We start from the raw sequence: 25,429 nt of genomic DNA, 5'->3' as shown, positions 1-25,429 counted from the left end.
CTTGCTCCTACTCAGTATCCACCAGGCTGTACAGGCATCATGTTTTCTTGGTCCAGTGCAAGTGGCTGCTAGTATGTGCTGCTAGTATTGAATTTGATCCACCCCAAGTTCTGATGTACCCCTCTCAGGGGAAGGGTGTACGTGGCAAGGCATTGGGAATAGAGCAATCACTGCTGCTCAGCCTCTGTCCTCTGGGACAGGATGATCTACAGAGCCTCATAAAAATTAAGAGCCATTTCATTAAGTCACTTCATCTTGGAGCCAAAGTAGATGATGACTGATAATACTGGAAATGTGTGATCTTGTATTAATAAGCATTAACCTCATTTGCAAATAAACATAATTTAGTGAAGAGCATAAGGAGAAAGAGAAGCCAAGAATCTAGACAACTCCAAACTCAACCGGCAAGCCACACAGTTGAAGCGTAACAGCTTTTTAAAACTGCTACTCAACTGGACAAGATGTCAGAGCTTGTTATAATACGTAAGTAAGGAGAAAGTAAAGCAGTCTTCCTAGATAAAGGAGTTTTCAAAAGCAACCAAAGTTGGCTTATGGAAAAAGAATATTACGTATCCATGTGATCTATTTCCAAAATTTCAGCACCATGACGCTAATTAATGAAGCACAGGCATGTGGTATACGGTGGAGACAGGTCAAGGAAGTCAAGTGTCATCATTTAGTCATGTCCAGAGAAAGACTGCTTCTTCATCCCAGCATATCACTTTTTAACATACAGTAAAAAAAATGTTTCTATCTTTCCTTTTTATCACTTAGCAGCATTTATTTTCTTGTAAATGAAAGTTCTATTGACTTTCAGGGAGAAAGATAAACGGAACAGACAAGCTGTAAGGCTGCAACAAAAAGGCCCTGTAAGCAGGAGCAAATTAAATTGTCAGTAAAGCTGGTCCTTCAATGCCATCAGTTCAGAAACTGGACTTTGAGAAATTGGATATGATATTCATTTTACAGGAGACTTGATGTTTTAATACTAACTCACTAGGACGTCAATTACCTCTTTTTTTCCATCTAGGGAAGTCCTATGAGAAATTTCCCCAGCTACAAAACTCAGTAGCCTTCACCCCCACAACTGGGATGTGGCATAATAGGCTAGACACACTTGCACCACATTCTGTACCTTCCATTCCTCAGCCCAAACCTATCACGTTCCAGTGACTGGCAAATGCCTACATCATGAGTTAAAATTCTGAAACACTATCGAAGTACCTGCCCAGTTTGCTCTGAGTCCACAGCTCTTAGTGAGGATGGGCCATGTCAGGGGTAGGCAAATGGAGCCCATGGCCACCTTTCTTGATGCCCGCCAAGGTGCCCCACTCCTCCCACTTTATTTTTTAATTAACAAATTTCTTACCTGCAGCTGGGATCACTTCAAAGTAAAGCGAGGGCTCCATCTGCTGCCATCTTTATTTCCCATGAATGCCTCTGGGTCACACATGAGATTCAGAGACATTCTTAGGAAATGAAAATGGGGGTGCCTGCTGGCAGAGACTTTCCTCTGCAGTGCATCCAGCCAACAAGAAAAAAGCAGGGAAGGTGGGGACAAAAAGGGATCCCTGTCACTTTTGTCTGGTAAGCCAAAGGTGGTTTTTTGGCTCTGGGCGGATTTTTGTGAACTGCCCAGAGAGCTTCGGCTATTGGGCGGTATAGAAATGAAATAAATAAATAAACCACATCTCATGTGGCAGCCATTTTGTGGTGGTGCCCAGGACAATTTCTCAAATTGCCAAAACAGGTTGCTTACCCCTGGTCTATGTGAATAGTTAAAAGATATGCTAGAAATCCTGGCAGACTATGCTGTTGTTTGTCTGATGTGGTCCTAATCAATCAACACTTAAGTTTTGCCTCTGAGTAATCATTACTGAATAGTTGGCTTGGCCCCTGCAAGCTATAGCCAACAGAGCTTGGCTCACATTCAAAATGGGCTTGTGCCTCTCTCTTCCTGTTAAACTGGTTTTGCCCATTTGATCTCCAGCTCTGATCTATCAAGAGAATTTTCCTTCATCTTAAAAAACAAAACAAACAAAAAAAAACCCTTCCTCTGGGCCCTAGAAGTCCCTAGCTACCTGCATCACTTTGAATGACCTGCCAATATTTCAGCCCCCTCCTACGTTTAATTTCTTTGCTGGCTTGTGCTCACCAACTTTAGCATTCAAACACACACCTACTATAAATGCACTAAAGGAAATCATCATTGCCCTATTTGTCTAGGCGTAATCAAAGGAGTTGATTAAAAAGATGTAACAAGTAGCTAGTTTCTGGTTGCTAGTCAACCAGAAACCAGCTGTAGTTACAAGAGGATAGGCTTAAGGTAACAATCTCATCTAAGCCCAGTCATTGCAAATTACTGTCTGCTTCATAAAGGGAAAGACTGTCAGAGTTTCAAAATCCAATTCAGGCAACTAGCATCCCTCAAATCACCCAAACAACTTATCTCCTTCTCCTTTTGTATTTGTCATGAGTAACATATGAGTCATATCCAAGGAGCTCCCATCAGCCACAACCCACACCACCCACTTTGCCTTAGCTGTGCAATTACCTGATCCGGAGGTCATCATCCTCTCCTCCCCAGCCCCAGTAGCTGTTAGAAAATCCATTCACCTTCTCAAATTGCTCCCTTGTTAGAGCAGTTACACCCCCAAAGTATCCTTGGTAACGCAACCTAGGAACACACAAGATGGAGTAGGGAAGATTATTTTTAAAGAGCGAAATAAGCCCCAGTGCACAATTGGCCAGAAAGTCCAAACAATTCCCAACTTGCTAATACAAAACAAAGAACTGTATAGCAATCTACTTCCAGGAGCAATGCCATGTTATTCGCCTAGGGAAGACAGAGGGCAGTGACTGGAGCAGCCACGTGGCTGGAGCTTGCCTCCATCAAGCATTCCTGTACACCAGCCATCATCTCTCTAGGCAGAATTGCCGATAGCAAATCCCCATTTTCAGCCAGCAAGGTTTGAAGTCCTTTGATATCACAACAGTGGCTACACTTGTGTTAGATGTACCCCTTTGGTGATGCCTATGGTGTCAGCAAGAGGCACATCACAAAACCCTTCCCTGCCCACATGTACTGTTTGAAAACCATTTCAGCGCATGAAGCCATTTCCCTGGTGATTTTTTTGAATTCTGAAGCTGTGTGCTTGCCTCGTCCAACATCCAAGCACATACATTTCAGAGACATTTTAAAAGGCTGTCTCCTACTAGGACATGACTCTCCTCTAGCAGCGAGCCTAGCTCCTTTGTACTCCCTTTCCTCATTTGAGGTGGGGGATTATTGCTGCAAATGGTTAATGCTATCTACCACTATAACCATAGGAAAGAGCTCTCTGTCTTTAAGCAGCCTAAAGCATTAAAATGTGAACAATGTTTGAAATGGGAGTGGCCAACATCTTTCAGCCTGAGGGCTAGATTCCATTTTGGTGAAACTCTTGGACGCCACATTCCAGTGGTGGGTGGGGCTACTGGCAAAAGTGGTCAGGGCTGAAAAATCCAAAACCCCTCCCCGCTTTCATCATTACCATTTTATAGCAGGAAGCATATCTACTCAGAAGCAAGCATGAGCATCATGTCTACTCACATGTAAGCAAGGCAGGCCTCTGCAGGATATGGCTCAGAAGGAAGCAGGACTGGATCACTCGGCAGCTTCCTCCGCTGGCCTTACCCTACAGGGGGAAAGCTCTTATCTCCGATCAGCAGCTGATCAGGGTTAAGTGGTTTCCCCTACTAAATACAGAAAAATGGAGCCCTTTCCAATGTTAAGCAGGGAACAGCGCTTATCTCCATTCAGCTACTGCATAGAGTTAATACCGACCCCGCCCGCACAGTTTAAAGCTTGTTTCTTAAGAGCAATGATAGCCAAGCGGTGGCCTAAGGGACAATTACAATTTGCAGATGCTCACCAACTGAACCCATTCAGCCATGCAACAAGGAGCTTTTTAGCCACCTTCTGTATTCAGAAGCAATAGGAACTACCAGAAACACATAGCTGTATCACTCATGCATGAAGCACTTTATAAGTCAAGGACTTTCAGCCCCAGCCAGCTATGAGTACAACAGAGCAGCAAATGAGCTGATGTAAAGGGGTGGGGGGAAGAGAGAAGGCCTCTGCCTTCTACCCTAAATATTTCCCTCAGGCCTTCTCGTCACCAGCCACTATCGTAAAACGAAACAGCTGCTCTTGGAATTATACCAAGTTAAGCCAACAAAGAACAAGGGTGTGTGCTGTGTCAATAAAAGGTGCTTCCTGTCTGCTTCTGATCAAGCAAAGATCTATAAATCTTGATCAACGGCATCAGTGACTCTTGAGAACTAAATGGACAGGACTGATTACGCTTCTCAATGGAGAGTGAAGTTCGGCAATGTTACCAGACCTGTGCCTTCTTTTAAAACATCTGGGGAAAGCAGTGGGCAACTTGTGCCCCTCCAGATAGTTTTGGCCTACAATTCTCATCAGACCTAGCCAGCATAACCAATGGGAAGGGATGATGGAAGCCATAGGCCAAAACGTCTGGAGGGCCACAAGTTGCCTACCCCTGCTCTAGAGAATGAAGACATTATCAAGGACAAAAGCCAGGATGGGAGAGCAGGTGGCAGCAGCTCCTTGAAAGGTGGGAGAGAACAAGTAGGCAAGCCTCACATCTTTTCCACACACTTCTTTTAAAATTACTGGGATTTAAGTTATGACTAACAAAAGTCCCATTGATCACAACAGTGAGATTCAACCCTATATTTTATGGCTTTTTAACTATATGCCCTTAAAGGTGGCATATACATTCCCAAAATACATACATACCATCAGTTTATTCTAGGCCAAAAGCTTCATCTAAGGCTGGATACTCTGAAAACTCATCAGAGTAACAACAGGCCTCAAGACAGCCCAGGTGCAAAGAGATTTATCAAGGGCAAAAATCTCTAACTCCAATGGAAGGAACAGAAAGGCAAAATACGACTCACTTGGTATGTAAATTGCATGTAAATCAACTCTGTTTCAAAAGATGCAGGATCTCTCACTTAACTCTTCTTTTCCTACCTGTAGCCTGTGCTGTTTCTGCCCACTACCAAGTGCTTTGGCTGACTGCCACACATGTAAATGTTGAAGTCGTTCTCTGGCACCAGATCCACATCATGGAATATGAAACAATCCCACTTCTCTTCTTTCAGGGCTTCCAAGTATCCCACATTCAGCAGTTTTGCTCGGTTAAACTTGAAATTGCCAGCCTGCAAACAAGAAATTCACATCAGACCTATGAGCTTTCCACCAGGATTCTATCCTCATCAACCATGATTACAAAAATCAGAGTCTTGTGGCACCTTGAAAGGCTAACAAATTTATTAAGGCATAAGCTTTTGTGGCCCCTTCATGGATCACTGCCTTGTTGTGGCCAAGGGGCTTGCGTAACTCAGTGAAACCATAAGCTATTCCGTGCAGGGCCACCCAAGACAGACAGGTCATGGCAGACAGTTCTGACAAAATGTGGTCCACTGGAGAAGGAAATGGCAACCCACTCCAGTATTCTTGCCAAGAAAACCCCATGGAACGTATCACAAGGTTAAAAGATATGACGCCGGAAGATGAGCACCTCAGGACGGAAGGTGTCCAATATACTACTGGGGAAGAGCAGAGGGTATTTCCAAGTAGCGCCAGAAAGAGTGAAGCGGCTGGGCCAAACCCGAAAGGACACTCAGCTGTGGATGTGTCTGGTGGTGAAAAGAAAATCCGATGCTGTAAAGAACAATATTGTTTAGGAACCTGGAATGTCAGATCAATGAATCAAGGTAAGCTGGAGGTGGTCAAACATGAGATGGCAAGATTGAACATCGACATCTTGGGACTCAGCGAACTAAAATGGACAGGCATGGGCGAATTTACTTCAGGTGACCATCATATCTACTACTGTGGGCAAGAATCCCTTAGAAGAAATGGAGTAGCACTCATAGTCAACAAAAGGGTGGGAAAAGCAGTACTGGGGTACAATCTTAAAAATGATAGAATGATCTCAGTACGAATCCAAGGCAAACCATTCAACATCACAGTAATTCAAGTCTATGTCCCAACCACTGAGGCCGAAGAAGCTGAGGTTGATCGGTTCTATGAAGACCAACAACACCTGCTAGAACTAACACCAAAAAAAGATGTCCTCTTCATCATAGGGGATTGGAATGCTAAAGTAGGAAGTCAAGAAATCACCGGGATAACAGGCAGGCATGGCCTTGGTGTACAAAATGAAGCAGGACAAAGGCTAATAGAGTTTTGCCAAGAGAACACGCTGATCATAGCAAACACTCTTTTCCAACAGCACAAGAGCCGACTCTACACATGGACATCACCAGATGGTCAATATCGAACTCAGATTGATTATGTCCTTTGCAGCCAAAGATGGAGAAGCTCTATGCAGTCAGTCAAAACAAGACCTGGAGCTGACTGTGGCTCAGATCATGAGCTTCTTGTTGCAAAATTTCGGCTTAAATTGAAGAACATAGGGAAAACCACTAAACCATTCAGGTATGACCTAAATCATATCCCTTATGAATATACAGTGGAGGTGAGGAATAGATTTCAGGGATTAGACCTGATAGACAGAGTGCCTGAGGAACTATAGACGGAGGTCCGTAACATTGTTCAGGAGGCAGCAACTAAATCCATCCCAAAGAAAAAGCAATGCAAAAAAGCAAAGTGGCTGTCTGATGAGGCTTTACAAGTAGCTGAGGAAAGAAGGGAAGCGAAAAGCAAGGGAGAGAGGGGAAGATATACCCAACTGAATGCAGAGTTCCAGAGAATAGCAAGGAGAGACAAGAAGGCCTTCTTAAATGAACAATGCAAAGAAATGGAGGAAAACAACAGAATGGGAAAGACTAGAGATCTCTTCAAGAAAATTGGAGATCTCAAGGGAACGTTTTGTGCAAAAACGGGCATGATAAAGGACAAAGAAGGCAGGGACCTCACAGAAGCAGATGAGATTAAGAAGAGGTGGAAAGAATACACAGAAGAATTATACATGAATGATCTGAATGTCCCTGATAGCCATGATAGTGCAGTCACTGAACTTGAGCCGGACATCCTCGAGAGTGAAGTCAAGTGGGCCTTAGGAAGCATTAGTAACAACAAAGCTGGCAGAGATTACAGTATTCCAGCTGAGCTATTTAAAATCCTAAAAGATGATGCTGTTATAGTGCTGCATTCAATATGCCAACAAATTTGGAACACTCAGCAATGGCCGCAAGACTGGAAAAGGTCAGTTTACATTCCAATTCCAAAGAAGAGCAATGCCAAAGAGCGCTCAAACTACCGTACAATTGCGCTCATTTCACATGCCAGCAAGGTGATGCTCAAAATCCTACAAGCTAGGCTTCAGCAGCATGTGAACCGAGAACTACCGGAAGTACAAGCGGGGTTTCGAAGAGGCAGAGGAACTACAGATCAAATCACCAACATTCGCTGGATCATGGAGAAAGCAAGAGAATTCCAGAAAAACGTCTATTTCTGCTTCATTGACCAGACCACCTTACCTGTCTCCTGAGAAACCTGTACGAGGGTCAAGAAGCAACAGTAAGAACCGGACATGGAACAACCGATTGGTTCCAAATTGGGAAAGGAGTACCACAAGGCTGTATATTGTCGCCCTGCTTATTTAATTTATATGCAGAGTACATCATGAGAAACGCTGGGTTGGATGAATCACAGGTCAGAATTAAGATTGCCGGGAGAATTATCAACAACCTCAGATACGCAGACGATACCACCCTAATGGCAGAAAGCGAAGAGGATCTCAAGAGCCTCTTGTTGAGGGTGAAAGTGGAGAGTGCAAAAGCTGGTTTGAAACTCAACATTAAAAAAACTAAGATCATGGCATCTGGCCCCATCACTTCCTGGCATATAGAAGGGGAAGAAATGGAAGCAGTGACAGATTTTATTTTCTTGGGCTCCAAGATCACCGCAGACGGTGACTGTAGCCATGAAATTAAAAGATGCTTGCTCCTTGGGAGGAAAGCTATGGCAAACCTAGACAGCATAGTAAGAAGCAGAGACATCACCTTGCCGACAAAAGTCCATCTAATCAAAGCTATGGTTTTCCCAGTAGCAACATATGGCTGTGAGAGCTGGACTATAAGGAAGGCTGAGCGCCAAAGAATCGATGCTTTCGAACTGTGGTGCTGGAGAAGACTCTTACGAGTCCCCTGGACTGCAAGGAGATCAAATCAGTCAATCCTAAAGGAAATCAACCCTGAATGCTCATTGGAAGGACAGATACTGAAGCTGAAGCTCAAATCTTTTGGCCACCTAATGCGAAGAGAAAAGTCACTGGAAAAGACCCTGATGCTGGGAAAGATTGAAGGCAAAAGGAGAAGGGGACAGCAGAGGATGAGATGGCTAGATAGCATCACAGATGCAATGAATATGGACTTGAGCACACTCCGGGAGAGAGCGCAGGACAGGAAGACCTGGTGTGCTACGGTCCATGGGGTCACGAAGAGTCGGACACGACTGAACAACAACAACAACAAATACACGCAAACACCCCCTGCAAACCGCTTCAGCAAAAATCTGTCTTGTTACAAGTCCCCTCCCAGCCAAAATTCAGCACTCAGCGGCATCCAGAAGCCTTGTGCTCCAAGGCTCAGCAGGCAAAAGGGCTGTGGTATTTTAGGGCGCAATCATTAGGTATTTTAGGGCGCAATCCTATGCATGTTTAGACAGAAAGAAGTCCTACAACTCCCAGCATGCCCCAGCCATGTCTAAACACGGATAGGATTGCGCCCTTAATGAATTTAAGTTTTCTTGTAAACCACTTAGAGGTATTTTTAAATATGGCAATGGGTATATAAATCTATTAAATAAATACATGTAAGTGTTTTATCTTCTTGAAGGGGACAGCAGAGGATGAGATGGCTAGATAGCATCACCGATGCAATGAATATGAATTTGAGCACACTCCGGGAGAGAGCGCAGGACAGGAAGGCCTGGCATGCTATGGTCCATGGGGTCACGAAGAGTTGGATACGACTGAACGACTGAACAACAACCACAACAAGCTTTTGTGGACTATAGTCCCCTTAATAAGATGCAATGCTTACAGTATCCTTCCTGGTTCACAGCAATTGTAAGACAAAGGCAACAGAAGCTGTGAGGCTGTGAGAAAAGGTAGGCCATAAATGTTAGAAATCAATAAATAATGTGTGCTTTTGAGCCCAATCCAGCTCTAGTTGCAGACAACTTATTACACATATTTAGCTCTTCCCTCCCATCAGCCCGCCATTCTACCTGGCTGTCACAAAGGGAGACACGAGACAGCAAGACCCTCTCTATCAGCTCAGCTGGGACTGACTACCATTTAGCTCCTCCATTCCTAGAACTGCCCCCATCAGCAACCATTCTGCCTGGTCATTATGTAATACTATGAAAAAGCTAGTACCTGGATTTGATTATTTTCCTTTTCCCTTCCCACTCCTTTTTCCTTTTGTATCACATCTTTTAGATTGTAAATCCTTATTTCAAACTGTAAACCACCTTGGATGTCTTGGCAGGAAGGTGGGACAAAAATATACTAATCGATGGATAATCAGCTGCTGGCTCTGGATGGGAATGCATACTGTCATCTAGCCAATTCAAGGGGACCCATCCGACCTTTGCGATGTGCATGCAGATGCACATCGGCTACATCTACAGAAGACTGATTCTACATACAGGTCTCCTTTGCTGGATCCAGGAATTTGTCAGTTAAACATTTTCATGCTTGCCCACCACTGTCATCCAAAGCTACACATCCTAAAGCAGATATGGTATTTAATGCTTTCAGATGTAACACTTCGTACTGGTAAATCAAAGATGACCAGATGATACTATCAAGATGCTTTAGTTGAAAAATATCTCTACATCCCATGACCATGGACTACAGCAGAGGCAACACACACTATAGCAATTTAAAACATTACCATTCAGTTTCCAAATTAAGTTTAAAAAGAAAACATTTCTTGAATGATAATTTAGCATAGAATCAAACTTCAGGGTCTTCTTGCCCAGGGGTCAAGAATCTGGAATATAAAGCTGGTTACGAATCTGGGGTCTTCTAGGGGCTCTGCTTGTAGGCCTCCCCCAGATCAAATCAGCCACCTTTACTCTTTGTTAACCCTTTTAGTACCAGATTAACAATAATATTTAACAGTGCAATCCTATGCCTGTTCACGCAGAAGTAAGTCCCACTGTGTTCAGTGGGACTTAAATAGTGAGTAGGACTGCAGCCTCAGTCTTGTAATTTGCATTAAGCTAATCAGTGTTGGTTACCCTTCATTTATAAGCTTAGAAATGATTGGAGGTGGTCTCGGACTTGGTGTTGAGGACCCCTAGGATGATGGTCCTGGGGGATCTCAACTTCCATGCCGAGGCCACTGTACCCAGGGTGGCTCAGGACTTCATGGCCACCATGAGAACCATGGGGCTGTCCCAACACGTCATCAGCCCAACACATATTAAAGGACACACGCTTGATCTGGTTTTCTCGACTGGGCAGGAGGATGGTGATCTGAAAGTGGAGGAATTAACATCTGTCCCTTTGTCATGGTCAGATCACTTCCTGCTGGGGTTTAAACTTTTGGCAGCCTTCCCCCTCTGCAAGGGTGGGGGACCTATTAAAATGGTCTGCCCCCGGAGGCTAATGGATTCCAATGGATTCCAGAGGGCTCTGTAGGATTTTCCTGCTGATATGGCTGGTGCTCCTGTCGAAGCCCAGGTCACTCTGTGGAATGCAGAGATGGCTCAGGCGGTCGACACGATTGTGCCCAAGCGCCCTCTCCCTCTGAGCAGAGCCCAGCCAGCTCCTTGGTATACACCTGAGCTGAGGGCAATGAAACAAGAGGGGAGATGGCTAGAACACAGGTGGAGGAAAACTCGTGCCGAGTCTGACTGAACACAGGTAAGAGCTCACTGTCAAGCCTACTCTGTGGCAGTGAGGGTGGCAAAGAGACAGTTCTTTTCCACCAGCATTGCTTCTTCTCAGTGTCGTCCAGCGGAGCTTTTCCAAGAGGTTCACAGCCTGTTACATTCTGGGCCAGGGAGAGAGACTGTGGAACCCTTGGTTGCACGCTGTGATGAGTTTGCACGGCACTTTGAAGATAAAGTTGCTCAGATTCGTCATGAATTGGACACCACGATTAATGCAGTTCCATTGATAGAGGCGTTTGGAGCACCATCAGGTCCAGTTTTATTGGATGAGTTTCAGTTATTGAGGCCTAGGGATGTACGAATTGTGTACCTTCGGTGCCGCTTGACTTCCGCAGTTTGCGGCCAGTGCTCCATTCCACCCTTCACAAGCCACCGGAATTCTCCTCTTTTTTTTCCGCTCCAAAAATTATGAAGATAAATCTGTACCGACAACCGTAATTCCAGTGCCCAGCCATCTCCGTGAGTCTGCATAACTTCCGTAAGAATGGCTATTTTTCATAGATATTTACATATTTTTTCTCCTGCCTTGACGTGCAGTAATTATTTTCAGCCAAAACACTTCCTCTTCCTTGTAGGGGCTTCCCAAAAGAAGGCTGTCCTAGGTGTGCCTGAGCAATGCACTCTTTATTTAAAGCAACGCTGTTTTAATGAAAGAAAAAACCTTTTAAAATTCATCCAGCTCACTATCAAACCTCCTGGTATAAACATACCAGGGAAACAGCTGGATTGGGGGAGAAGCTCCACCTCACACATACACATACACACACATAATGGAAGAATATAGTTCTTTATATTCCCTGGTATGTATATTCTTCATTTTGTCCATTCCCTGAGCATGTGCAGAGTGTGCTTGTTATTCAAACAAAGAGAAGCTTGCTAATCTTTCCCTTCATGCTGCATTTGTACAAGTGTGACTGCTTCAGAAAGAACTTTCCATTATACTGTCTCTTTTTCATGAGTTTCATAACAGAAGCGTGGTGTAGTGGTTAGAGACCAGCCCAAAGTCACCCAGTGAGATAACTAACAGGAGGTTTGAAAATGAGCTGGATGTGGAAATATAAAGCTTAGCAGGGAGAATAATACCTCGTGCAGGGCTCCAGGACCGGCACGGTCATTTTAAAAGGTTTTTTCTTTCTTTAAAACAGCGTTGCTTTAAACAAAGAGTGCATCGCTTAGGCACACCTAGGACAGCCTTCTTTTGGAAAGCCCCTAGGAGGAGGAAGTTTTGGCTGAAAGTAAACGGAGACGGAGGATTTCAATTTAAAAAGAACACCCACAAACAAGGCGGTGAGCACAATTCATTTTTTAAAAAAACTTACGTATTTATCATCGGAATATACTACACTGCGTTTTTATTTACGAAAATTTCACGACTCTGTGCGGACAACGAAAAAAAAGCCGCATGACTGCTGGCTCCGCAGGACCTCGTGGTGCCGTTCCACAGAGGATTCTGTGGCATGGACTGAAGGGAATTCGATCCTATTTCAGTCCGTGGCGGAATTCTCTGACATCCCTATTGAGGCCTGAGGATGCGGACAAGGTGCTTGGCCAAGTCCAATCGACCACTTGTGTGCTTGACCCTTGCCCTTCATGGCTTATTAAATCAAACAAGGAGGGGATGTCCGGCTGGGTCCAGGAGGTTGCAAATTCCTCCTTGAGAGAGGGAGTGGTGCCAGATGCTTTAAAAGAGGCAGTAATCAGACCACTCCTGAAAAAGCCCAACCTGTACCCGGAGGATGTTAACAATTATAGGCCAGTGGCCAACATCCCTATCCTGGGTGAGGTGCTTGAGCGGGTGGTTACAGGACACCTCCAGGCATTCTTGAATGAAACGGATTATCTAGATCCATTCAATCGGGCTTCAGGCTGGTTTTTGGAATGGAAACTGCCTTGGTCGCCCTGTGGGATGACCTATGCCGGGAAAGAGACGGGGGAGTGCGACCCTGTTGATTCTCCTGGCCCTCTCAGCAGCTTTCGATACAATCGACCATGGTATCCTTCTGGATAGGTTGTCTGGGTTGGGAGTTGGAGAAACTGCACTGCAGTGGTTCTGCTCCTACTTGGATGGCCGATTCCAGAAGGGGATTATTGCTGGGGGATTATTGCTCTGTGCCATGGCAACTGTGCCATGGGGTTCCACAGGACTCTTATTTTATCCCCTATGCCGTTTAACATCTACATGAAGCTGCTGGGGGAGGTTATCCGGAGGTGTGGGCTGAGGTGCCATCAATATGTGGATGACACCCAGCTCTACCTCTCTTTCTCATCAAACCCAGGTGAGGCAGTGGCTGTTCTGAATCAGGGCCTGGGCATGGTAATGGACTGGATGAAGGCCAATAAACTGAAACTCAATCCAGACAAGATGGAGGTACTGTTAGCGGGTGGTTCATCTACCCGGCTAGGTGATATTCAACCTGTTCTGGAGGGGGCTGCACTCCCCCTAAAGGATCACGTTCATAGTTTGGGGGTGCTGTTGGATCCAGAACTGTCACTTGAGGCACAGGTGAACTCAGTGGCACGGAGCACTTTTTATCAGCTTAGGCTGGTATACCAACGACGCCCTTATCTGGACAGAGATAGCCTAGCTACAGTTATCCATGCTCTGATAACTTCTCGTCTGGATTACTGCAATGCATTATACTGTGGGGCTGCCTTTGAAAACTGTCCAGAAACTTCAGCTGGTCCAAAATAGGGCAGCAAGACTGTTAACAGGGACTGGCCAGCGAGCTCATATTACGTCAGTACTTTTTCAGCTGCACTGGCTGCCAGTCCATTTCCGAGCCCGATTCAAAGTGCTGGTGTTAACATTCAAAGCCCTTAATGGCTTGGGGCCAGGTTATCTGAAGGATTGCCTCCTCCCATATGTGCCTGGCCAGACCTTAAGATCATCCTCACCGGCCCTTCTCCATGAGCCCCTGCCAAAGGAAGCGGGGCAGCTGGCTACTGGAAGGAGGGCTTTTTCTGCTGTGGCACCTCAGCTGTGGAATGAGCTCCCTAGTGAGGTTCGCCTGGCATCTACACTGTATTCTTTCCGGTGCCAGGTGAAGACTATTTATTTTCCCAGGCATTTTAGCTTTCTAGACTTTTAGCTCTGCTGTTTTAAATCTGTATTTTAAATCCCTGCACTGCTGCTAGGTTCTATTCTGGTTGTATTGTTATACTGTGGTTTTAATGTTCTATATGTTTTATATTGTTTTACTGTGTGCTGTTTGGTTTTAATTTTTGTGAACTGCCCAGTGAGCTTCGGCTACTGGGCGGTATAGAAATGAAATAAATAAAATAATAAATATTTTCCAATAAAATGTATAGTACACGTTAGCTGTAAATTTCTGTAATGCATTACTGATACAATATTGTTTTGCCACCCTTATTCTTCTGCAACTATAATAAAAAATAGCCATTTAAAAAAAATTGTGATCAATCGCCAACTCAAAAGCCTGTAATTGGTGAGGTGCACAGACTTCTTCTGGAGAAGACAGACACAAAAGCATTCAGAACCCTTCCGGAATAGAAGCCACCATCAGGCAAACAGGAAATGAATAAAAGATGAAAAGTCTTATTTAAAAAGAGGTTGCATTTTCTTTTCTTTTTTATATGCAGTTGATTTTACACAAATGAATATTAATGCCATACTTGTAGTGGCTTTTGTTTCATATTAGCCAGCCTGCGCATTTCCTGTAAGTAGAATAGCAGACGTGAATAAGAGAGGGAGTTATCACTTTAGAACTAAACCGAGGTTTAAGGCGGGTTCATACAATTAAATAGATGTTGCCTTAAGAACATAGGAAGCTGTCTGAGAGTCCCATATCACTCGTCCCTCTAGCTCTCCAGAGTTTCAGCAGGGGTCTTTCCTAGCCCTACCTGGGAGATAACAGGGATTGAATCTGGGATCTTTTGCGTGCAAAGCTACAGCTCCTGCCCTCACTATTTATGTCAGTGGTAATAAGGAAGGCTGAGCGAAGGAAGATAGATGCTCTTGAACTGTGGTGTTGCAGGAAAATTCTGAGAGTGCCTTGGACTGCAAGAAAATCAAACTAGTCCATACTCCAGGAAATAACGCCAGACTGCTCACTTGAGGGAATGATATTAAAGGCAAAACTGAAGTACTTTGGCCACAAAATGAGAAGACAGGACACCCTGGAGAAGATGCTGATGCTAGGGAAAGCGGAAGGCAAAAGGAAGAGGGGCTGACCAAGGGCAAGATGGATGGATGATATTCTGGAGGTGACGGACTCAACCTTGGGGGAGCTGGGGGTGGCGACGGCCGACAGGAAGCTCTGGCGTGGGCTGGTCCATGAAGTCACGAAGAGTCGGAAGCGACTGAGCGAATAAACAACAATAAAGATATAAAATTTCATCTATTCATTTGTATCAGCCAATGGCAGCTGGTGGCCCCCAAAATTGGGGATGCCTTGATCCTAACTCCATCCCCTTAATACAGCCCCTCCTACCAGCCTGCTTTAACTTCATCTCTCCCCACACCCCCGCTGCCATTCCTCTCCTCCAGGAATGACTTAGTGGGCATTTCTCTTTGCAGCATCTTCCTGCTTCTGTCTTTATTCTATCAACTAATAGTGAAGTACTATTTTCCATGCATGGAATCTTATATAGCCAAGGAGAACCATCCATCCACAAGAAGGAGATAACAGAAGGCTCGGGGAAGCCCAAGGTTTGAAAAAGTACAAAAAATACTTAGGGCACCCCCCATCCACCCAGAAAAAAACAATTCAGTGAACTCAGAGCATGCTCATTGGGCATGGAATGCTGACCGGGGGGCAGAGAGAACAAAAAAACAAAGTGGTGGTAGCTGGGAACAGAATGGAGTATCCTGGAAGAGGCTGGCTGGCACCGTAAACAGGAGCACTCCATGCTGCAATGTATTTGCTTCAGGTTCCACTTGTAAAAACTAATGTGGTTTAGACACATCACTTCATTAATAAGCATGTGTGGAAATGGTGTGAAGCATCTACCCAGTTAAGCACTCCTGCCCAACTCAACTGAGCCACGCAGAATAATTGTTCAAACTTCTTTCTCTTGAGAAGAGGAAGAATAACGGGTATTTTTACAAAATAAGGCTGCCCCTCCAACTGTATCCTCACAATCCCCATTTTTTCAGGCTGAAAAAATAAGGACTATCCTCGAAGTGAAAAAAAATAGATATGTGCCTTCAAAAATGTTGCTCTCTCCAGTACTGGTGGGGCTCCTCAACCACGAATGGCCCTTTTCTCAATATATTGCTGCTGTCATTCAAGCAGCACAGGAAGCAGCTTACAGGAGCATGCTTTGCTGACACCACTGCACTGAATGGAACAAGTGCTAGCCAAGTGCACACTACTCCTAACACATTTCGAAGGCCAGTCAGTGATACACAGTACTCTGTCCAGAACGGTGCCTGTCTAGAATTTAGCCCACCTTACCTAATTAGATGCTGAATACACATGCAAAGATTTCTGCAAGGTTTCTGGGCAGAAGATGTGTATAGATTTACAAAATGACACTCTCCCCCATCTCCTGAGCATTTAAGAACAATTTGTATTATTCCAGTAGGCTTAGGAAGTGGTCACCCTTCCACATCAATGGATAGGTTGCCACTAAGCCAGAGTGCAGTTATGCACAAGAGAACTACAAATATAGCTGATGTTAACCTGATCAGTTTGCTATCCCACACACTGATGAGACCCCAGACTCAGACCTGCTTAGCTTTAGGTGACCTCAGACCACGTCCTGATTTATATAGCTTATAAGTCTAGGTGGGGGCAAGGGTTGCTGTCAGTAAAGTACTGGACAGGCAAGGGAGTTCTGGAGGGCAGGCCACATGTGTCTATAAGAAACCTAGATGCACTATCTCTAGTTCTACTTAATACTTAAAAAACGAATTAAATAGATAGCACATGACTTGGGAGACTCACCCAGGAAATACACAAACAAAATACAAAAGCTGACCACACATTCTTATCGCTTTTAACATCTACGCTGCCACATTTTTGCTCAAGGGAAAATAAAGGCCAGAACACTCTTACTTGATTCTTTACAAAACCCATCACCTCTAGAAAAGTGAGTGCAAGAACAAAAATTCTCCAAGCATAGCCACAGTCTCACACACAAACATGAGCCAAACCCCAGGACGCAAACAGATAATTATTTGAGCAAGACACATTTTTCAAGCCCGGCAGCTTTAAGACTAACAAAGCTCTAGCAACTGTGCATAAAGTTAATTTGCCACCCACTCTGTTTAATTCAATCTGCTTTAAGCTCTTGCAGCAGAAGGCATAACAAACTCATCAGCACTGGTATACACAGGGACTCCTAAGCGCTGATAACACACTGAGATGGATTTGTATTAGAGCTGGGGAAAGTGACCTGGGACTTGCCTGAGGCAGTGTACTGATCACTGGACTGGAAAAACCCCCACAACAATGGTCAAAAGAGATAGCCTGAGGCCTGGAGAAATGTCCATGATGGGGCAGCAAGATGTGGATCCAGCCCTCACCCGTAGTTGCAGGGCAAATTTTAATTCTATGCAGACTTACCTGGTGGACAACATAAATGCCGTAATCCAGCTGCTGCCGCTGCAAGAATGGGTGAAGGTACTCCAGCAGGTACAGCAGGTGCTTCTCTCGATTGCGATGTGGGATCAAAATAGCCACTCGTTGCCGAGCTGAGCAGTCTCTGGGGCGATGGCGTCCTTTCACCACCTGAGGATTCTCTCTCTGCACCTCTTCCACGGTGAGAGACGCTTTGAAGGTGAGCTTGCTAGGGCCCCCTATTACAGAAAAAGGCAAGTCTCATTTTTGTAAAACTACCTACTGTAGGCTTTAAGAACTAGTTAACAGAAATGTCTTGAAGCGATTCCAGGAAATGGACCAGTTTATTTGAAGTTTCTTTTTGAAACTTCGCACTAGCGATGAGGGTTTTCTGGAAAATTTCCCTGTACAAATTTAGCTAATGCCCTAGAGAATTATTGTAAAGCTTATTTTACTTGCATTTAGTGAACAAACCATTAAAAAGTACCCCATGATAATTGTTTTGTCCCAACACCTGAAATATCTGCGGAAAAAAATTAAAGCACACTTAATGCAATTTAAATGTTATATTATGTAGTCATTTTTATTTGAATAATTTCATGTTTTTGCAAGACAATAGCATGTATATCCCGCATATTGTTTAAATTTAAGGGATTTAAACAAAATCAGGGAGCCCTCCAAACAAGGAAGTGCTGTAATAATGGGTGACTTCAATTACCCCTACATGGATTGGATAAATGCATGTTTCAGCCACAACAAAGAGGTTAAATTTCTTGATGCCCTAAACGCTTGTGGCCTAGAACAGCTGGTCATGGAACCAACCAGAAGGGAGGTGACCTTGGATTTAATCCTAAATGGTGCTGCCCAGGACCTAGTATGAGATGTAAATGTTGCTGAACCAACTGGAAACAGTGACCACAGTGCTATCAGATTTAATATATATATTTAAGTGGAAAATTGCCCAGGAAGTCCAACAGAGACTCATTTGATTTCAAAAGGGGAAACTTCTCTAAAATGAGGGAACTGTTGAAAAGGAAGTTAAAAGGGGGAGTCAAGAGGATTAAATCCCTTCAAAATGCTTGGAGATTACGCAAAACCACAATAATAAAATTATTGTGGTATGCAGGTTAGGAAAGGTAGCACCAAGTCCATGGGGTCGCCAGTGTGTTTAACAAGCAGTGTTAAGGGAGCTATTAGAGAACAGAGAGCTTCCTTCAGAAAATGGAAGTCTTGCCCAAGTGAGGAAAACAAAAGGGAGCACAAGTTTGCACAAAGGCGATGCAAGCAGGCAGTGAGATTGAAAAAAGCATTTTGAAGAGCATATTGCTAGCAACATCAAGGCTAACAATAAAGAATTCTTTAAATATATCAGAAGCAGAAAACTAGCTAAGGAAGCAGTTGGACCACTGGATGACAATGGAGTTAAAGGAGTACTGAAGGAGGACAAGGAGATTGCAGAGAAGCTGAATGAATTCTTTTCATCTGTCTTCCTTGCAGAAGATATAGGACAAATACCTGGGCCTGAACTGATGTTTTCAGGAAGGGAGTCTGAGGAACTGAGGCAAGTACTGGTGACAAAAGATGGAGTTCTCAGCCTTATTGATAAACTGAACGCAAATAAATCACTGGGCCCAGATGGTATCCATCCTAGAGTTCTCAAAGAACTCAAATATGAAATTGCTGATCTTCTAACCAAAATATGCAACATGTCCCTAAGATCGCCTCTATACTAGACGACTGGAAGATGGCAATGTAACACCAATTTTCAAATTAACGTCTTAACATCTATTCCAGGTAATTTGGTAGAAGGCATTATTAAAGATAAAATTAGTAAGCATATAGAAGGACAAGCCCTGCTGAAAAAGAATCAACACATTTCCGCAAAGGTAAGTCCTGTCTCACTAACTTTTTAGAGTCCTTTGAGAGTGTCAATAAACATGTAGACAGGGGAGATCCGGTAGACATTGTTTACTTGGACTTCCCAAAGGCTTTTGACAAAGTCCCTCACCAAAGACTTCTGAGCAAACTTAGCAGTCATGGAATAAGAGGACATGTCCTCTTATGGATCAGTAACTGCTTAAAGAACAGAAAGCAGACAGTAGGAATAAATGGTAAATTCTCCCAATGGAAGGAAGTAAATAGTGGGGTCCCACAGGGATCCGTACTAGGACCAATGCTTTTCAACCTGTTCATAAATGATCTGGAATTAGGAGTGAGCAGTGAAATGCCCAGGTTTGTGGATGACACCAAATTATTTAGGGTGGATAAAACAAGAAGGGATTGTGAAGAGCTCCAAAAGGATCTCTCCAAACTGGGAGAATGGGCATCTAAATGGCAAATGCAATTCAGTGTAAGCAAGTGTGAAGTGATGCACGTTGGGGCAAAAAATCCCAACTTCAAGTATAGCCTGATGGGATCTGAGCTAGTGGTGACCAACCAAGAAAGAGATCTTGGGGTTGTGGTGGACAATTCAATGAAGATGTCAACCCAGCGTGTGACCGCTGTAAAAGAGGTGAACTCCAAGTTAGGCATAATTAGAAAAGGAATGCAGAATAAAACTGCCAATGTTATACTGCCCCGGTACAAATCTATAGCGTGGCCACACCTGGAATACTGCATACAGTTCTGGTCACACCTAAAAAAAGATATTGTAGAGCTCAAAAAAGGGCAACTAAAACAATCAAGGGGCTGGAGCATCTCCCCTATGAGAGAAGGTTATAACAGCTAGGTTTGTTCAGCTTGGAAAAAAGGAGGGTAAGGGGAGACATGATAGAGGTCTATAAAATTACGCATGGTGTGGAGAATGTGAATAGGGAGACATTTTTCTCCCTCTCTCAAAATACTGGAACCCAGGGTCATCCTATGAAGCTGATTGGTGGGCGATTCAGGACAGATAAAAGGAAGTACTTCTTCACACAGCACATAGTTCAACTATGGAATTCGATACCACAGGGTTTAGTAATGGCCACCAATTGGGATGGCTTTAAAAGGGGGTTGGAAAAATTCATGGAGAAAAAGGCTATCAATGGCTACAAGTCCTGATGGCTATGTGCTACCTCCGGTACCAGAGGCAGTGAGACTACCTACACCAGTTGCTGGGGAACATGGGTGGGAAGGTGCTGTTGCGCTCATGCCCTGCTTGTGGATTTCTGGTCTACAGCTGGTTAGCCACTGTGTGAACAGAATGTTGGACTGGACCCTTGGTCCGATCCAGCATGGCTCTTATGTTCTTAAGGGAAAAAAGCAAAGGTTCAGAACACATACTGACCTGGTTTGCATGACATGGCTGGGTCATCATGGGTTATTTAACTCATGATAAGCCATGGTGCATGCCACGCACCATTTTCAATATATGGGGCGATCAGGGGTGGTGTGGTGTCATGCGAACTCTGCTATTGTGGGTTATTTGAGGGTTAAACAACCGTTACATAACCCTTGATCAGTAGTAGGCTTATGTGAGGGTTGTTTAATCCTTGAGTTTGAAACTCAACATTAAAAAAACTAAGATCATGGCATCTGGCCCCATCACTTCCTGGCATATAGAAGGGGAAGAAATGGAAGCAGTGACAGATTTTATTTTCTTGGGCTCCAAGATCACCGCAGATGGTGATTGAAGCCATGAAATTAAAAGACGCTTGCTCCTTGGGAGGAAAGCTATGGCAAACCTAGACAGCATAGTAAGAAGCAGAGACATCACCTTGCCGACAAAGGTCCGTCTAATCAAAGCTATGGTTTTCCCAGTAGTAATATATGGCTGTGACAGCTGGACTATAAGGAAGGCTGAGCGCCAAAGAATTGATGCTTTCGAACTGTGGTGCTGGAGAAGACTCTTACGAGTCCCCTGGACTGCAAGGAGCTCAAATCAGTCAATCCTAAAGGAAATCAACCCTGAGTGCTCATTGGAAGGACAGATACTGAAGCTGAAGCTCAAATCTTTTGGCCACCTAATGCGGAGAGAAAACTCTCTGGAAAAGACCCTGATGCTGGGAAAGATTGAAGGCAAAAGGAGAAGGGGATGGCAGAGGATGAGATGGCTAGATAGCATCACCGATGCAATGAATATGAACTTGAGCACACTCTGGGAGAGAGCGGAGGACAGGAAAGCCTGGCGTGCTATGGTCCATGGGGTCACGAAGAGTCGGACACGACTTAATGACTGAACAACAACAGCAACAACCCACAATGGCTGGATATGCAACCCCTTTGAAGGGTTGCATATTCAAAATGGGAGTCACATGTGCCATGATGAGTCGGCTGTGTCATGAGAACCAGCCCTCTAATACATTTTAACAAACCAAGAACTGGGCATGCTATGCTGACAACCACACATCAATTTCAACAGAGTTCAACTCAGTTCCACCGAGGTTATTGGGGCACCTTTAGTTTAGCTGTCACTATGTATCAGTGACAGCTAAACTATCACACACTGAGGCATATATATATTTCAGTAACATATATGTATTATTTCTTGTACTTCCCAGGGATAATCCCCTGAAAAATATTAAAAGTTTGAAACTGTCCAGCTTGTCTAATATTGTATTTGGAATTGGCATCCATTTACTGTTACTAAAGAACTTATGAAATGGATTTTTCCCCACAGAAAAATTAAGCACATCACTGCTTCGCATGGTACTAAAATCCCTCATGACCAAATAGATTTGCTGGCAGGCTACTCTTAAAGTAGCTGGAAGGGGGGTGGGGAAAGAAGGAGTTGGACAATGTCCCTCACCCCAAATCCCTCTCAACATGGTCCTCCACCCTTCAGCCAGGTTTCATTTAAAGTTTTCCTGGGACTTTCGGTTCCTAAACCTGTAGCACCATCTTAACATACACGTAACTCCAACTGGTAACTGCTACTTGAAAACCCAAAAGGGAACACGCGAAAAGCATCAAAGACAGAGAGTGTGTGACGTTTATGGGCATGCTCATACATTACTAGTATAGTACAGGAGCTGCTTTTCAGTGGCTGGATTCCCTCTGCCTGGCAATATCTGAATAATGAAATCATGTGGGAAATGCCCTTGTTAGCACTATTGGATACAACACAGACATCGGAAGTTCCCAAATAAACTGGCCTTATGCAAATATTATTCATCCATTAATAGAGCAGCACAAGATCCAGCCACAACACCGTGATATACAAGTCACATTTTAAAATGCCACTAAAAAAGCTTCTGTCAGACACAGGGATACAATGCCAGGAAGCAGAAGAAGATCAAGGAAGCACAAAGGCCCATTTTCGCAAGCCAGATGGGTTTTTGTCTACATGCAGAACATAGATTCAACTTAAGGAGCAAGAAGTTTGGAGTTCTTAGCTCAAGCCCCTAGAACCATGAGGTCTCCCTTAAGGGGATAGGAAAATTTGAAGAGACTTACACAGATGGGGAGACGAAGCAGGACAAGGGGATGTCACGATAGGCAGTTTCACAGTAGGCATTGCATTCCTCTTTGGATCTTCATTTCGCTTCTCTGTGATAGTGGTTGGCTTCCTGAAACTTCCCACCATGCTGTTTGCCCTTGGGGTTTCATGCACAGCATCCACCAGGTAAGTGGAGGTGACCCAGCCCACCAATAAGACACACAAGGTGAAGAGCATCAGCAACTTGAGCTTGTAAGAGACGTGAAGGCTGGCATAGCTCAAGCCCATGGCCCTTCCTGGTTTACAAGCTTGTCCCTCGACACTGTCTCCGGTGTATCCCTGTTGATGCACACTTCAAGGAGAGCAGGACAGTCAAAATAAAACAAGGAGTTCTGAGGTGCTGCATTCTGACAAGTCTCCTCTGGCTTTTGAATGCATGTCTTTCTAGCTGAGCGAGAAGTGGACAACAGACATTACAAGGGTGGACCTGTTCAGAACGAGACAAAAACATGTTCTACTTCCATCCACATTTAGATCCATCACCCAGCAGTGTTCACCAAGAGCAAGTATTGTGCAAATGCTAGAAAAACTCACACTAGGAATGGTCTCTACACAAAAATCACAGGTACAACATAAGACCCAGTTGATATACAAACATAAATACATGTACCATTTATATGTATACCTTTGCATGTGTTTTTTTTCAATTACTTGGTTCCAAGTACCACGTAGCCCCATTTATAGATCAACTGGGCTTTGTGTTTGCAATTTTTGTGCAGATGCTGTCATACCGCAGACACGAGCCACAGGCAAGTGAGGCTCTCTTCCTTACACTGTAATAAAACACACACGGGTTCATAAAGATAGGGAATCAATTATGAAATTAATATTCATAACAGTTGCACATGCTTTGCATGTAGAACAGCCTTCCCCAACCTGGTGCCCTCCAGATGTGCTGGACTGCAACTCCCAAAAAGCAACGTAAGGATGGTGAGGATTGCTAGAAGAGTGCCCCCTCTCGCTGTTTAACCCATCCTGCCAGCTACTGATAAAAGCAACAAACAGGCATGGGTCAACAGGAGGATTCCCCTAGCAATACAGTAAGGCTCAGATGCTTGAAAAGACAATCCCCTCTGGATTTGGGCCTGAAAGACTAAAGAAACATGTGGCTGCATGGAGCATAACTTGTAAGCAAGCACAACTGATGACATTGCACAACATCATCACTGATCACAATGCTCATCAGTTGAGGCATCAGTCTTCGCTTCCAACTGTGTGGCTTTGTGGAGCTTGAGCCAACAAGAAGTAGCCTTAACTGTGGTTTTACACCAGGAGGTTTTTTGATAATTGAATTTCCCTGGTTTTTGAAAAGGAATTTTTTCTCCAAGGTATTTGAATCTGCTTTCTTGCAAATCAACGTATATGATACATGGAATTATAAATACTTAACTAATGGTAATTATGATTTCATTTCAAGGTGCACGCTTATTTTTTTAGGTATACACCTCAAACAAACAATAAATGCAGGTAACTGCTAAGGAGACCACATCAAAAGCATAATAGTACAGTAATACTTTAATTAGGAATGATCAAAAGTCACAGTCTAGGGAGTCAGCTTTTGAGATATCCAGAAGGCTTCTTTGTGCTGAATCATAATAAAAAAGGGAGGGTCTAGAACCTTTAATTGAATCCCCCCCTGCAATTTATAATGAAGGGCGTGGATTCCAAATGGAGGGTGCAATTCTATTCTGACTTATTAGACAGTAAGTTCCATTAAATGAAATCCAACTTGCACTGTCCAGCCCTGTCAGCAGGGCTTACTTCTGAGTAACCTGCATAGGATTATGGTTTAAAGCAGCTGTAATTCCAGCCTCCCATCCCTATTTCCAGAGGCATAGGACTTATTTCTGAGTATGGCTAATATCAAGACTTCAAAACTGATGTAGACTTCTTCAATTAAATCATAGGTGCTAAGTTTAAAATTAGCAGCTAAATAGGTGTCATTTTTATAAGAAGTAGAATGTTGAGGCTTATAAGGGCAGAACTTTTTTTGCGACTCCCTTTTAATGCATCCTGTTCAGGAAATATATGAATTGGCTGGAAACTTCATTTTAAAAAGGCCCTTTCCCTAGTGATTTAAAGCACCTTGGTTTAGGGAGTGTCTAGACATAAATACAAACAGGGTCCTACTCCTCCAGAAAGCATACTCAGAAGGAGATGTACAATCAATACATCAAGGATCAAGCTCAGGGGGAAGATGTAACAATTTGAAGAAAAAAAGGGGGGCTGTGGAGAGTGTGACTGGCTGGTTGCCTGTGGCATGAAGCACCTTCTCCCTGGAGTTTTCAAGCTTTAAAAAATCAGATGCCAAATGAGAGTTTGAATTTGGAATCTAACACAGACAAGTGAAGGTAAAGGGAAGCTAGGCTCATGCTATGCAACAAATACACACACATATACACACCTTGTTTTTATGTACATTGGAAACACCCCTAGGACACTCAACCTTGACTTCTACTGATCTGCAAAATGACACAGAGGCACCATGGGATATCATCCAAAGATGACAAAGCAGCATGAGAATAATCGCCACGT

At 43.9% G+C, this 25,429-nt stretch overlaps 1 protein-coding gene across 5 annotated transcripts in view; it reads right to left on the bottom strand.

Moving 5' to 3' along the window:
• B4GALT4 (beta-1,4-galactosyltransferase 4) overlaps positions 1-25,429 on the bottom strand; it is a 45,363-nt gene that overhangs the window by 8,715 nt on the left and 11,219 nt on the right. For 2 of the 5 annotated variants that reach the window (XM_084843041.1, XM_084843042.1), the window contains exons 3-7: positions 25,299-25,356; positions 22,852-23,321; positions 17,482-17,714; positions 5,045-5,232; positions 2,555-2,677 (exon numbers count right to left, since the gene is read on the bottom strand). In XM_084843041.1, the coding sequence (XP_084699167.1) occupies positions 2,555-2,677; positions 5,045-5,232; positions 17,482-17,714; positions 22,852-23,122 (815 nt within the window). In that variant the 5' untranslated portion in view covers positions 23,123-23,321; positions 25,299-25,356. Of the gene's footprint in view, positions 1-2,554; positions 2,678-5,044; positions 5,233-17,481; positions 17,715-22,851; positions 23,322-23,519; positions 23,668-25,298; positions 25,357-25,429 lie in introns of all 5 variants that reach the window. The other 3 variants (XM_084843039.1, XM_084843040.1, XM_084843043.1) reach the window with 2 other exon arrangements.

Source organism: Heloderma suspectum, chromosome 3, assembly GCF_057233095.1.
Source record: "Heloderma suspectum isolate Gila_16-S chromosome 3, 16-S_ref, whole genome shotgun sequence".
Taxonomy (NCBI): Eukaryota; Metazoa; Chordata; class Lepidosauria; order Squamata; family Helodermatidae; genus Heloderma; species Heloderma suspectum.
The sequence above is the reverse complement of the archived record's forward strand: the minus strand, read 5'-3'. Positions and strand labels throughout refer to the sequence as shown.